General features: G+C 56.1%; 2 protein-coding genes and 1 long non-coding RNA gene across 5 annotated transcripts in view; 2 read left to right on the top strand and 1 right to left on the bottom strand.

The window, feature by feature from the left end:
• The window catches only part of UNC45B (unc-45 myosin chaperone B), a 29,225-nt gene extending 26,911 nt beyond the window's left edge, over window positions 1-2,314 (bottom strand). Inside the window, exons 1-3 of the mRNA XM_045190046.3 lie at window positions 2,186-2,314; window positions 767-940; window positions 184-220 (exon numbers count right to left, since the gene is read on the bottom strand). Of these exons, the coding sequence (XP_045045981.2) occupies window positions 184-220; window positions 767-940; window positions 2,186-2,188 (214 nt within the window). The 5' untranslated portion in view covers window positions 2,189-2,314. The remainder of the gene's footprint in view (window positions 1-183; window positions 221-766; window positions 941-2,185) is intronic.
• LOC123479048 (uncharacterized) lies at window positions 1,538-3,065 on the top strand. Its single transcript, XR_006654513.2, has 4 exons — window positions 1,538-1,945; window positions 2,308-2,396; window positions 2,510-2,672; window positions 2,828-3,065. It is a non-coding gene; the product is annotated as an uncharacterized lncRNA (long non-coding RNA).
• Window positions 3,066-5,074: 2,009 nt separating this feature from the next.
• NLE1 (notchless homolog 1) lies at window positions 5,075-14,389 on the top strand. 3 transcript variants are annotated; one of them, XM_053911953.2, is made up of 13 exons: window positions 5,075-5,113; window positions 5,251-5,394; window positions 6,304-6,521; window positions 7,273-7,352; window positions 8,156-8,232; window positions 8,376-8,473; window positions 8,803-8,995; window positions 9,434-9,569; window positions 9,742-9,788; window positions 10,865-11,067; window positions 13,050-13,209; window positions 13,319-13,389; window positions 14,043-14,389. In XM_053911953.2, the coding sequence occupies exons 1-13, from the start codon at window positions 5,096-5,098 to the stop codon at window positions 14,053-14,055; spliced, it is 1,458 nt and encodes a 485-aa protein (XP_053767928.1). In that variant the 5' UTR covers window positions 5,075-5,095; the 3' UTR covers window positions 14,056-14,389. The 3 variants fall into 3 exon arrangements, with proteins under 3 accessions (XP_053767928.1, XP_053767927.1, XP_053767929.1); XM_053911952.2 differs by having other exon boundaries at window positions 5,081-5,119; XM_053911954.2 differs by lacking the exon at window positions 9,742-9,788 and having other exon boundaries at window positions 5,081-5,119; window positions 10,929-11,067.
• The last annotated feature ends 375 nt before the right edge of the window (window positions 14,390-14,764 follow it).

The raw sequence follows: 14,764 nt of genomic DNA on the forward strand, positions 1-14,764 counted from the left end.
CATACTTAACATGTAACTCCATTAGCAAAGACGTGACTTAGGGGTGGATGGCACATCGGAAGCCCCACCTACAATGCCTAGGTTGGCTTCGACACAATTTGTAACTCCTTCAGGTGTCCAGAGCCTCTTGGACAAAACAGGGATGCTGAGGGGGTGGGGCCAGGGACGAGGCGGGTGGCTCACCTCTGGAGGCATCTGAAGCCGCCTGAACGAAGCTCTCCTGAGAAAGAGAAGGAGAAGGAGGAGATTTAGTTCATGCGGGCCCATTGCAGAGACAGCCTGAGAGGGTCCCCATGGGAAGGGGAGGGCGCTCGCTGGGAGCTGCCGGCTGTCCGGGGCCAGAGGAGGGCCCCTGGCCGGTTGTGGAAAAGTGGGCGAGATTTGGGTTTGAATCTGGGCCCTGCTGCTCACAACCTGGGAGATCTTGGACAAGTTATTGAACGCTCTGAGCCTTGAGATTCTTATCTGCGGTGTGAGCATAACAGCGGCTGCCTCAGCAGGCTGTTATTAAGATGCTACAACATAACCTATGAAAAGCCCCTGGCTTGATTCCACTTCCTCTTATGCTGGCTCCCTCTGGGGGGACCTCTGTCTCCCAGAGAAGTGGATCTAGGAAAGCAGTGAGAGGCACCCTTCTCCACCTGAGGGGCCAGGCAAGGCGGCTGGGATGCTAGAATTTGGGTGATGCCTATCAGGATAGGGAGGCTGCCTGCCTCCACACCCCCACACCCCAGCCTGGCCCACAGCCCCCTGCCCTGCCCGAGACCGTTTTCAGGCCACAGGCTGCCCGGTTCCGGTAGAGCGTGGCCTTCAGGGCCTTATCCTTGGTCAGCTTCAGGGCCTGGCTGTAGCTCTTTGTCGCGGCCTTGTAGTCCTGCAGCTGGAAGTGCCGGTTCCCCTCCTCCTTCAGCTGTACAGCTTCAGCTTCTACCTCCGCCATCTGTCGGGACAGGGCAGCTCAGTCTGGCCAGCCACTCACTCCAGCCGTACGGCCAGACTGCTGGCCTGAGGTCTGGAGCTCCAGGGTGAAGGGGAGGATTCTCCCTGGAAGGGCCCTGCGCCCAGCACCCCCCAATCCGTTACCCAAAAGAACATTACAGCATTTGCTTGGAGTATGGCCCGAGTTGAGAGGGGTCTCAGAGTCCCCATGCTTTCCTCTCTGTCCCTCCCAGCTGGGCAGATGAAGCCACCACGCCAAAGGCCTGAACTCTCCTTACAGGCCTTACAAGTTGGTGCCCCATCTCCCGCCCCGTCCCTTGGGCAGTCCGACAGGCTCACTTTCTCACAACGACAAGGCTCTGGGTCTGTTCTCCTGTGACAGGGCTCCTCCGAGGCTCTGGAGCGAACCCTCAGCCTGCCGGCCTCCGTCTGCCCCTCCTGGCCCCAACCCAGGAGACTTTATCGCCCCTGCCAGTGGCCCCAGACCATATTTGGCCACAGGGGCAGGTGCCCCTGGAGTCTGTCATTGATACTCAGGGCCCTCCCCCTCCTCAGACTGGACAGCCGGTACCACGTGGAGAGGGTGACTAACCTCCACCCCAGCACCCTGCTCAGGGGCAGTTCTGGGGCTCAGGCACTCAGACTGCGAAGAGTGAGAGAAAAATCCAGAAGGCACGGGAACCCCCAGCAGATCTCCTTCCCTAGGCGCAGCTATGGTGCCCTCCACCCAGGGTAAACAGCCTCCTATCCCTCCCCCAGCCACAGCTATTTTGGGAGCAGAGTGACAGCTGAGGGGCTGACAGACTTGGATGCACAGAGCAGCTGCCCAGGTCCCGGAGGAACTGGAAGCTTCCAGAAATGCCCTTTGGGAGGGAGGAGGGAGGAGGAGGAGGAACGTTCTTTCCCTCTTCTGCTTGTCCAAGACTTTCCTGTCCCTCTGGCACTCACCCGTTGAAAACGCCCTTGCTGTACAGGAGCACCAGCAGACTGGTTCACTCAGTTGAACGTGAGTGGGTTCGGTTTCCGTCTGCACATCTTCTCCTGTTCCTCCCCATTCAGCCTACCTCTCCTGTCTGGCTGGGAGCTCCCCACCGGACTGACGTCTTCTCCTCTCCAAGAGCTGGGTCAGCCTGGCAATTCCCGGACACCAAGGCCTGTACCCCTATCTGACTGGGAACTCTCCCGGGACAAGCTGAGTCTCCCACATCAGAAAGGGGTCTTCCTGGGAGAGGACCTATGTGCTCACCATTGGAGAGGACCCCCCCGGGGTGGGGGGGACAGGACTTGTTTCTCCCCATGCAACTGAGGGCTCCCGAGGCAGATGTCTGGGGTTGTCCTCCTGGGACTCAGAGACTTCTCGCCTTCCAGTGTCTCCAAGCCTGGACTCTGAGTCTCCTCTCCGCGGGTGAGCGAAGCATCTCTTGCCGTTGGACTTCCCCTGGGAGGAGCCTGGTGAGGTCAGTGCCCAGTGTGGTCTTCCTGACTGGATACGTAGGTGAATGACTGGTGTCCGCATGTGGGTGCTTTGGTTCACTTACCACCGTTGTGCCCCTCCCCGTGCACCTTCAAGCTTACCCAACCCGGGCCGAGAGAGACACTGAAGAGAAGGCAAAAGTGGGCTGCCACACTAGGTCCTGCGCCTGGCTCCGTGACCATGAACACACAACCATGACTTTGGGCAAGTTCTACTGCATGCTGGACACAGGCCCATCCCTGAGGCATGTTTGTGCAATGTAAGTTGTTGACCAAATAAAAGGATGGATGGATGGATGGATGGATGGATGAGTTTCCTGAGCTCATGGTGTCCCCAATCCTGGGTCCCTTTGCTACAGTTCTCTGTAGCAAAGAGGTAATATGACAAAGGGTTCTGCCACTCCTGCAACTTTAGGTCCAGTGAATCCCAGATACCAAGCCTGATTCAGTCGTTCATTCCACAAGCATTTCTGAAGCATCTTCTCCGGGCCGGGAACCATGAATGGTCATGAAAGCAGAGAGCACTCGTGAGGACAAGGACCTGTGGCTGTTCTGTCACTCACGTACCCCAAGTGAGTGCCTCTAATAGTGTGTGGTATGTCGTAGGTGCTCAACACTATTTGTTGAATAAACAAATAAAATAATTCCATAAATCTGCCACTTTAAATATGAGGAAAACCTGGATGTTTTGAAGACATGTAAGAGGGGACCATGACACCGTTTTAGAGGAGGTTTCTCTGAGTGATTAAAGGAGTTAATAGACAGAGAGCTCCTAGAATGATGCCCGCCGCTGGAGAGTGCGGTCAGTACACTTGCTGAATGAGTGAATGAATGAATGAATGACTATTTAGGGAACGACCTGCAGAGTGAGAAACTTGTGTTAGTTTGCTAGAGCTGCCATAGCAAAACACCAGACTGAGTGGCTTAAACATCAGAAAGGGATGTTTAAGCCACTCAGAACTCTGAGTTCTCACAACTCTGGAAGCTAAACGTCTAAGATCCAGGTGCCATCAGGGTTGGTTTCTGATGAGACTTCTCTTCCTGGCTTGCAGACAGCCGGCTTCTGTCCGTGTCCTTACCTGGCCGCTTCTCTGTACACGTGCAGAGAGAGAGCTCTGGTGTCTCTTCCTCTTCCTGAAAGGACACCAATCCTACGGGATCAGGGTCCCATCCTTACGACCTCCCTTAACCTTTATGACTTCGTTATAGGCCCTGTCTCCAAATACAGTCATGCTGGGGGTCAGGGCTTCAACGTATGAATTGGAGGTTTGGGGGGACACAGTTCAGAACGTAACGGTTCCAGACAGAGAAAACTGCATGTACAAAAGCACTGATGCAGGAAGGGAAATGCCTTGGAGGAGCTAAGAGAAAGCCGGAAGATTTGATCTTAAAGAGAGAGGAATGGCTGAGGGGGTAAGTAAGGCTGAACGGACCCTCATAAGGAGTTTGAATTTTCCCCTGCATGTAATGGGAGCCACTGCAGGGTTTTAGCTGGGGAGAAGCGGACCTGATTTTGGTTTGAAATCATCACCCCTGGTTGCAGTGTGGAGAACAAAGGGGAGGAGGCGAAAATAAAAACAGGGAGGCAAATGAAGAGCGGGTGTGGGAAACCTTGGGGACTCAGAGCAGAGCGCGGCCGTGGCGATGAAGAGAACAGAGCCTGCGGCTGCCCGGACGTCAGGGGCTGAGGGCCCGGGGAGAGGAGGGCTGACAGGGAAAACCCACGTTTCTGGGGACAGCGCCTCTGTTCTTCATTCTCTGCTTCAGGCCCTCCTCTGTGACATGGGGAGGAAAGGGATGTTGTGAGCATTAAGAGGCGGATGTGTGAAGCACTCAGAACAACGCTGGACACATTGCCGTCATTGTCACTATTATTACTGCTTTACGGTGTTGAGACCGAGACCGTGGGCATGTTCTGCCTTCGTGGTCATCAGATATTTTTAATTGATTGAACCCATTTTAAAAAGGAAGATAAGGGGGAGGTCAAAGAGGGTAAAAAGGAGGTCGGTTATACCGTGACAGAAGGAGACTAAACTTTGGGTGATGAGCACACAATACAACGTACAGACGCTGTATTGTAACATTGGACACTTGAAACTTACATAATCTTAGTAACCAATGTCACCCCAATACATTTTTTTTTTAAACAGTGACTTATTTCTAGGCGGGTAAAGTTGTAGGGGTTTTTTATTCTATTTTATTTTTTTTCCATGTATTATAATTTTTCTAAATAAGCACGTGTAATATAAATACAATAAAAGTCACTTTTTCAAATAAAAAAAGAAGACGACTCAATTCTGCCATCCACCCAATAGCTTTTGGCTTTGTAAGTCATCCCCTACAAAGCGCTGCTGCCTGGAGCCTGTTTAGTCTTCTGCCATTTCTGTGATCTCGGGGTGGAAATCAACCGCTCAGAACCTCGACTTCCCCATCTACAGAGTGGGGCGAGAATCCTCGGCCGAAGAGACAAAAGACTGTTCGCATCTCGCCAGGCACTGGGAGAGATCCACCGTGGCGACAGCGAGCTGTCCAGCAGGAGGTAGGTACTCAGCCGGAGGCCCGGCGCGGCGCGACACTTTCCCTCCGCAACACCAGAGGGCAATGTCGCAGGCTGGGGCCCCACCCGACCACAAAGGCGGCGCTCTCTCCCCCCGAGTCGTTTTCCTCCACGTGGGGACGCGGGATGGCGGCGGCGGCGGTGGTGGGTGTGCGTGAGTGCGGGCGGGAGTGTCGCGGCAGGGCGCTGGGGCCGCGGGTCCACCGTGCGGGGGGGAGGCGGAAGCGGGGACCCTTCTGTCCCAGCCGTGTGGCTGACGCCTGCTGCGCTTGTTGGCGCAGGACGAGGCGGCGGCGCGCGACGTGCAGCGGCTGCTAGTGCAGTTCCAGGATGAGGGCGGGCAGCTGCTGGGCTCCCCGTTCGACGTGCCGGTGGACATCACCCCGGACAAGCTGCAGCTCATATGCAACGCGCTGCTGGCCCAGGTGAGCGGTGGCCGGTGCCCACCGGGGATCAGGAGACCCAAGGGGCCCCCACCATTCGCCGACAGCCGGCAGTACACCCCGGGGCGAGTGCATGGAGCGCCACTTACTCGGGGGAGGGTCAGAAAAATGCGTCGTTGTGAGAGCGCTTTACACGCCGACCATCGCGGTCCACAAGCATCGTCAAATGATTCCTCGCCACAGCCTCTGATTAATTAATTATCCCCATGTTACAGTGTGCCCGGAGGCATTAAGTTGTTCGCACGAGGCTACGCAGTCGATACTGGATTTGGAATTGGAACCCAATGTGTGAAACTCAAAGCCCGTGTTCTTTTAACTTCCAAGCCACTGTTTTCAAAGTGTTGTCGTTTGTGGGGGTGGGAGGTGCTTAAAAATGCGGTACTTGCGCTCCGCCCCAGACTTAACTACACCAGACCCTGGGGTGAAGCGGAGAGTCTGCGTTTCCAAACAGTTTTTTTGGATGCTTTTTAACACATTATACAGCATGGTGTGGTGGCTTGGAAAACACTGCATAATGATCTATACTAGTCCTGGACTTGGTGCTCTTTTTAAAGAACACTGAAGAATCTGAAGTAGGCATTAGCAGTAGGATGTTGGGCTAATTATTTAGTTGCTCAGAGCCTCGGGTTTTTTCATCTATCAAGTGGGAATATGAATGACTGCCTCCTAGGGCTGTGGTAGGCTGCAGGTGAAGGATTTTAAAGTGCTGTAAGCATCTTACAGCCCTTGGACCTCCATGGGGAGTGGGGGGGGGCGTCGAGTAACTCAAGCAGTGTGGCTGAAAAGAGGGAAGCTTGACCTCCCCACAGCTCAGCGGGCAGAGCTTCCCTGGTGCCCGTGGCCCCTGGCCAGGTTTTGATGGGGGAGTTGCCCTTTGCCATTGCCCTCTAGGAGGATCCCCTGCCACTGGCTTTCTACGTCCACGATGCTGAGATTGTCTCCTCATTGGGGAGGACACTGGAGTCGCAGGTGGTGGAGACAGAGAAGGTTCTCGACATCATTTACCAGCCACAGGCTATCTTCAGAGTCCGCGCAGTGACCCGCTGCACCAGCTCCTTGGAGGGTCACAGCGAGGCAGTCATTTCTGTGGCCTTCAGCCCCACGGGAAAGTAAGGACAGCCGCGGGATTGTGGAGGGGAGTGTGGGGGTCCAAATTATGATCCATGGGACCCAAGCTCTTGGCTCAGGTTGCAAGTAAAGGACTTCCTGAGTGAGGTGCAGTCCACAAAGACCAAGGATGCCTGCCCTGCAACAGTCCTTCCTGGACTTGATCTCGGGAGATCTGAACTGCAAGTTCAGCTCTGCCCCTTCTAGCCATGTGTCCTGGGCAAGGCACTTAACCTTTCGGAGTTTTTCTTCATCACCTGGGAAATTGGGATTTTTAAAAAAGATTTTATGTATTTATATTTAGAGAAAGGGGAAAGGAGGGAGAGAAGCATCGATGGGTTGCCTCTCTCACACCTGCAACCAGGGGACCTGGCCCCCAACCCAGGCATGTGCCCTGACCAGGAGTCAAACCAGTGGCCTTTCGGTTTGTGGGATGACACCCAACCCAGTGAGCCACACCAGGTGGCAGAAACTGGGTTTCTTTGCTTCTCACAGCCCTCTGGGGGTGATGAGAAGCTTTGCCTCTGGTTACGGCTATGGCCATTCTTTTTAGGAAGGAAGAGAAGAGAAATGGCCCCCTGGGTCTTCTCCCAGATCGCATCCGTGCTGTGCTTCTCCTGTTCAGGGGAGAGAGAAAAGTCCAGTACCAGATTCTATTCCCGGAAGACAGTTGAAAGACAGCAGACACAGGCAGTGTTTCGGGGTGAGCCCTATCCCCACTGCAGGGGTCAGGCAGCATCTCTTCCTCCACAGGTACCTGGCCAGTGGCTCTGGAGACACCACTGTGCGCTTCTGGGACCTCAGCACGGAGACACCGCATTTCACATGCCAGGGTCAGTATGCGGCCGGCCATTTAGGGAGTCTTAATGGTGGATGGGGAGTTCACTCAGCCCTTTAATTCCTGAGGAGGCCCGGAGCAGACTCCCACTCCTTCACATCCATGTACTGACTGCCTGTTCCTAGGCAGGGGCCGTCCTCGTGAGCCTAGCCAGCCACTTATAACCAAGCAGGCCAGACCGAAGCGTGAGCGTGGGGTTGTGGGAAGGGACTGACTGGCTAGTAGCAAGGAGAACCTGGCTGACATCCAGCCTCTGCCATAGTGCATCAGAATCACTTGGGGGGGGCTTGTTAAACTCCAGGCTGCGGGGCCCCACTCCCAGAGTTTTTGTGGCTTTAGGTCTGGGGTGTGGACCGAGGATTTGCTTTTGGAGTTCCTAGGTGGTGCTGGGGCCTGGACTGGGGGCCACGCAGTATCTGGGCAAGGACCTTGTGTGTGTGTGGGGGGGGGGTGCCTACTCCCTTTCTAAGCTTCTGCTTTCTGTTCTGGAAAATGGGGGCGATAATTCTCGCTTGGCTTCTTACCTTAGAGCTGTTGTGAGATTTCAGGGAGTGACAGAAAACACTTGGTGCCATGTGAGGGATTATTAGAAAGAGGCAGTGCCAGCTGTGTGGCAGGATACGTGGCTTTAGCACGTGGGGTGCGTGCTCCCGCTGCCCCGGAAGCCTCATCTCTTCTTTTGTTCGATTGTTCATTTATTCGGCAGCTGGTTTAGGACTGCTCGCTGGGTGCCAGGCCCTACCAGGAATCGGGGCTAAAAACAGACGTTCCTCCTTTCTCCCTCCCCTCCTTTCTTAGGACACAGACACTGGGTCCTTAGCATATCCTGGTCCCCAGACGGCAAGAAGCTGGCTTCAGGCTGCAAGAATGGCCAGGTAGGTGGTGGTCAGGGTAACTGGACAGGGACTCCGGGGTTACCTTCGTGGAGCTGGGTCAGAACCAGGTTCTGGGTCTTCAGGGAGGGTGGGCGGGGCAGGGGAGGTTGGGGAGGGTTCTTCTGTGAATGTGTGTCTTTCAGATTCTCCTGTGGGACCCAAGCACAGGGAAGCAGGTGGGCAGGACCCTCACCGGCCACAGCAAGTGGATCACAGGCCTGAGCTGGGAGCCCCTCCACATGTAAGAGACACTGACAGCTGGGGTGACGAGGAACAAGGGGTTCAGAGCTGTCCCTCACTCCACTTAATGCAGAGGGGGCGAGGTGGGCCATCTGACAGCGACCGTGAGGCAGGAAGCGGGGAAGGTCTTCTGCACCTGCGTTGCTGCTGGGGGTCGGGGCGCTGTTCATCACAAGGCCTGAGAGCCGCCTGGGGACGCAGCTGGATCTTGAGGTCAGGACGCTATCTAGACACTGTTCCCGACTCCTGAAGTGGCAATGGGGGGTGCCATGGGAAGGCAGGCATTGCCAGGTCAGAAGCGAGGTCACATCTCCTTTCCCCTCCCTCCAGCAACCCTGAGTGCCGGTATGTGGCCAGCAGCTCCAAGGATGGCAGTGTGCGGGTCTGGGACACAACCTTGGGCCGCTGTGAGCGCATCCTCACGGGGCACACCCAGTCGGTCACCTGTCTTCGGTGGGGAGGAGACGGGCTGCTCTACTCTGCCTCTCAGGACCGCACCCTCAGAGTCTGGAGGGCTCACGACGTAAGAGCTGGGGGCGTCGGGAAGCCGGTCTGGGGACACAGGTGTTTCCGGGAGCCAGGCTGGGGAGGCACGTGGGGGACGGGGGTGCTGCACTGTGGGGAGGCTCTGGTGTCCATTGGCATTGGAAGGCTCTGGGAGTTCCTGCTGCAGGCAGCCTCTTTAGCTTTCTTCACTGAACCTGCCATTTCCCAGACTCGCCTGACCGGAGCCTTGGTATTCTCATGTACTTCCTTCCAGGAAACATATTTTCAGAGACATCGCTCTGAGCTTGTGCCCCCTTTTTACAAACGAGGGGAGACGTGAGGCCACACGGGTGGTGTGATTAAGATCACAGTGAATGAGGGTCCTGGTTCTGAGTCTCCTGGGGCTCGTCTCGGGGTGCGGGTTCCCCAGAGTTGGGAGTGGTATGTGTGTCCAACCCACCTCCTTCTTCCCTAGGGCGTGCTGTGCCGGACTCTGCAGGGCCACGGCCACTGGGTGAACACCATGGCCCTCAGCACGGACTATGCCCTGCGCACGGGGGCCTTTGAGCCAGCGGAGGCCTCAGTGAACCCCCAAGACGTCCAGGGGTCCTGTGAGTGAACGGGAGAAGGAGGGGAGGGAGGGAGCTGCTTGGTAAAGAGCCAGTTCTCTAGCTTAGTGCATGAGAGTCAGCCATCGGCCGGGGGTGTTTGCCCTTTGTGTCGGATGTTCTGATCAGCCTTGCTCCTCATCTCCTTCTCTCCCCGCTGGGTGCGTGGCCGCAGTGCAGGAGCTAAAGGAGAGGGCCCTGAGCCGGTACAGCCTGGTGCGGGTGAGTATGCAGGCAGGTCCCGCCCTGCACTCCCCCCATAGTCCCCGCGGCACTGCGGATGCTCTCCCCCCGGCCTCCAGCCCACCTCAGAAAGCACCTTCTCTGGAAAGGTGTTCTTGCAAACCCTGGTTTTTACTCTTCTAAGATCTTAATGTGCCGGGATCACTGTATTCCATTTTGTTTTCCGTTGCTTCTCTATACTTCGTGCCCAAGGCACCTCTCTTTAATGTTAAGTAGCACACACACGATCTGTGTTTCGAAGAGCACAAAGGGTGGGTGGTGGATAACCTCTCGTCTCCGGCGCACGTTCGCTCGTTCCCTCCGGAAGCATCCAGGAAACACCACGAGTGTCGTTTCTCCTTCTCATGTGTCCACGGGCCTGTGTGTGCGTGCACTGTGTACAGTGCGGTCATGTGCTGCGTGGTGACGATTCGGTCAGCGATGGACCACACACACTCCAGTGGCCCATAAGACGATAGTGAGAAATTCCTGTTGACTGGGGACGTAGCCGGCTTGACGCCCTGTCGGGAGGCGTTATTGTTACTGGAGCACGCTCTTCTTACTCGCAGAAAGCTGCTGTGAGCAGTGTGCCGCGTCTGCTGTGTTTCTGCATTGTTTTCTTGCGGGCTTGATTTACTCCCGGGCGGTTCTGTGCGGTAACGCGCCGTGCAGGCTTGTCACCCAGGAGCGATAGGCCGTGCCACACAACCTAGCCGTGTAGGAGGCTGTGCCCCCTAGGTTGGGAGTGCTCCCTGTGACATTCACGCAGCGGCACAATCGCCAGATGACGCGTTTCTCAGAACGTATCCCGTCATTAAGCAGCACAAACCCAGGTGGAAATCCTTCCCCTTCGTAACACACCATCCTGGCCCTTGCTTTTCCATGTGATACCTCATCTTAGAAATTGTCCTGTGTTCACGCGGTTTGGTTTCCTTGAGGGGGAAGTAACTCATGTGAGTTAGTGGCTGTCCCAGGCCTCATCGCTGGTGTTGAGTGATCAGCGTGTTTGCCGCCGAGGCCAGATTCTCCCGCCCGAGACCGTATCCAACAGAGTGTGTGGTCTCTGCCTCCCCTAGGGCCAGGGCCCAGAGAGGCTGGTGTCTGGCTCGGACGACTTCACCTTGTTCCTGTGGTCCCCAGCAGAGGACAAGAAGCCCCTTGCACGGATGACGGGACACCAGGCCCTCATCAACCAGGTGCTCTTCTCCCCAGACTCCCGCGTGGTCGCCAGTGCCTCCTTCGACAAGTCCATCAAGCTGTGGGATGGCAGGACGGGCAAGTGAGTGGGGCGTGGGGGGCATGGGGAGGGAGGAGGAGGCCACTGTTGCTCTGGAAGGAGCGTGGCTCTGCCACTTCCTAGCTGTGTGGCCTTGGCAAGTGTTAGGATTTTCTGAGTCTCTGTTTCCTCTTCTGTAATAAGAAACCTTGACCTTTCAGCTCTGTTACAAGGTTTGAATGAGGTGGTATATTTATTTATTTATTTTAAAGATTTTATTTTATTTTTAGACAGTGGGGAAGAAAAGGAGAAAGAGAGGGAGAGAAACATCAAGGTGTGGTTGCCTCTTGCATGCCCTCTGCTGGGGACCTGGCCTGCAACCCAGGCACGTGCCCTGACTGGGAATCCAACCAGCAGCCCTTTGGTTCACAGCCTGCGCTCAATCCACTGGGCCACAGCAGCCGGGGCGAGATGGCATATTTAGCAGCAGCACTGAGTGGGCCCTGGGAACGCTAGTTCATCTCGCATGTAAGGGGAGGCGATCTTAACGCTGGCCTTCCTGAAAGCGTGGTCCGCAGATGGGCAGCAGCATCTGGGGGTTTGATAGAAATCAGAACCCCGGGACCCACCCAGAGTTTATGGATCAGAATCTGCACTTGGGAATTTTTTTTAATTAACTTATTTTCCAATTATAGGTGACGTGCAGTACTAGTTTCAGGCGTACAGCAGAGTGACTAACATTTAGACGCCTTGCAGAGTGATCGCCCCAGGGAGTCTAGTGCCCAGCAGACACCGTTCGTGTTATTACAGTGTCGCTGGCTCTGTGCCCATTGCTGAACTTGACCTCCCCGCACGGCTTTGTGACTGCCCGTTTGTGCCTCTTACTCCCTTCACCTTTCACCCTTCCCGCCGACCCTGCTTCAGTTTGGCCACCATCACTCTGTTCTCTGTGTCCAGGAGTTTGTTTTTACTGCGTTTGTTCATTCGCTTTGACTTTTCGACTCCACATATGAGTGAAATCATAGGGTATTTGTCTTTCTCTGTCTGACTTCAGTTCACCTAGCGTAATGCCCTCTAGGTCCATCCACGTTGTCACACCTGGCAAGATCTCGTTCTTTGGTGTGGCTGAGGGACACTCCATTGCGTGCTTGGGCCACATTTTCTTTGTTCACCTGTCACTTCGGTTACTTCCGTATTTTGGCTACTGTAAATAATGCTGCGGTGAACACGGAGATGCATATTATCTTCTTGAATTTGTGCTTTGGATCCGTTCGGGTAAATACCCAGAAGCGGAAATGCTGGGTCACATGGTAGTTTTATATTTGGTGTTTTGCGGAGTGCCCATAGCGTCTTTCACGGTGGCTGCACCAGTTTGCATTCCCACCGGCATCGCCCGACGGTTCCCACTTCTCCACATCCTCGCCGATGCTTGTTGTTTGTCGATTTATTGATGACCTGCAGTTTAATAAGATCGCCAGGTGATTCTGCTCGTCATTCAGCCCAGGAAGCCCTGGTGTGATGAGGCACAGTGCCCTCGGCGTTAATTAGGTTGGAGGGGAGGCAAAGGCGAGGAGGAGCAAGGGCAGCCCTGGCACCTGTGTGCCCATTCAGTTTCTTTCTAAGGTCAGACGTCTGTGTGTCAGAGATGCCTGATGACTTGTCCCAGTAGACACAGCTAGTCTGGATCAGGTGGTCTGGCCACGTGCTACTGCGTGCCACCTGTCGGCAAGCAACTTCCTATTGGGGGGATGTCAGGCAGATGGGCCAAGCAGACATCTGCGTTGGATTCTAAGGCACTCACAGCAGAGTCAGCATGGAGTCCTGGCAAGAGGCACCCTAGAAGCAACTCACGTGGAGAAGTTTTACAGATGCATACTGGGCAGTAACGACTAAATTGTCCTGGGGTGGGCCGGGCAGGGGGATTCTGTACAACTTCCCAGGTGATTCTACCCTGCAGCCAGGGTGGGAGACCACTGCTGTGGGCACAGAGAGGACCCTTCAGATGTGTTTGAAGGTCTTCATCGTTACCTCCTTCCTTGGCCCAGGTACCTGGCTTCCCTGCGTGGCCACGTGGCTGCCGTGTACCAGATTGCGTGGTCAGCCGACAGCCGGCTCCTGGTCAGCGGCAGCAGTGACAGCACATTGAAGGTGTGGGACACGAAGGCCCAGAAGCTGAACACTGACTTGCCAGGCCACGCGGATGAGGTATGGTCGCCACCTGTGGGCTGGGGGTGGGTGTGGGGCTGAAGCCAGGCCCTTCTCCTTCACCTCCCTCCTTGCCTCACCTCCTCTCTGCTGCCTCCTCCTGGTTTAGGTATATGCTGTTGACTGGAGCCCAGATGGCCAGCGAGTGGCAAGCGGTGGGAAGGACAAGTGCCTCCGGATGTGAGTCTGGGGGACGTGATGGTTGGTGTGCTCAGCTCTGCTGCCCTTGCGGGGGTCGCTCATTGTGACTTCACCTTATGGTGTCGAATTTGGGGGTCTCACCAGGCCCCAGACTCTCCCGAGGGGGTGTGGAGCCAGGTTCTCAGCGGGCAGTGGGAGGGCTGTGGGAATGGCAGGCCCTGTGGGAGCCCCACCCAGGGCTGAGGCCCCTCTGCCAAGGGTGGGCCCAGGGTCGCTCCAGTGCCAGGCGGGAGTTCTCTGTTATCACTGCACTGGGGGGGTCCTCAGGCCTAGTTCAAATCTGGGTCTGCCTTCACTGTGCCGTCTGGGACAGCTCGTTTAACCTGTCTCGGGGGTTATTGCATTCAGTAGACAGGAGGATCAAAGCTAGGAGGCAAACACACCTTGGACCCCGAGGCACTGTGTACTTGTATAGGTTGTCACTGTCTGTCATGGGACAGCCCTGGCGGCCTCCCCAGGGGGCCCGGGTGAGGCAGGCAGTGGGTGGTCAGTGGGTGCCTCACTAAGTGAGGCAGTAGCCAGGCTCTGATTGGCTGAGGGAAACCACAGGCCCATAGGGGGCCCCTGGGATCACATGGCAGCCTCCCTTTCCTGTGGTGGACCCCCATCCTGTCCCCTCCCCTTCCGCACAGATGGAGGAGATGAGAAGCCCCACAGCACTCTGACCCCCAGCTGGACCCGGCCTGTGGCAGCTGCCTGCCTGACAGCCCAGCAGCCAGGTGGTAACCCGGAGAACAGGTGTGGCCTGCTGGCCTTGGCCTTGCACGGACCCCAGGGGGCTCCCCACCAGCGCCGGAGATCACAGGTCACAGGAGGCTACTACAGAGCTCTGCCCTTGGCCGTCACTCTGGGTCTTCCTGGTGCCCTCAGGGTTGGCAGGAGGCCAGGCAGTGACCTGCCTCCTTTCTCTGATGTCAGCCCCATTCAGAGGCAGACCTCAGATTCTGTGACCAAATAAATAACTTATATTTTGTGTGTCTGGGTGATAATCCCTTGTCTAGAATCCGGGCTCAGCCAAGGTCTGTGCCAAGTCCTTTGTTCAGCCCCCTGTGTGCTGGGCTACCCCAAACCACACAGGCCAGGAAGGCGCCTGGCCTCTCTCCACTCTGCGCCTGCGAGAGGGAGGCCAGCTGCGGCAGGGGAGGCTGGCGGAAGCCCTGTCATCGGAGCCGGACCAGAGGACAGTGTGAGGCTGTGCTGTCTGGTATGGCTGTTGCGTTAACTAGTGCTCCACGCAGTTAGAAGAGCTGTCTTCAGTCACGCTGTCCTCAGTCACGCTGGCTCCAGGCCACTCGTGGTATCAGACAGCACTGTCATCGGCACAGGAAGTGCTGCTGGGTGCCTTCCTCAGCCC

This window comes from Desmodus rotundus, chromosome 9, assembly GCF_022682495.2.
Source record: "Desmodus rotundus isolate HL8 chromosome 9, HLdesRot8A.1, whole genome shotgun sequence".
NCBI lineage: Eukaryota > Metazoa > Chordata > Mammalia > Chiroptera > Phyllostomidae > Desmodus > Desmodus rotundus.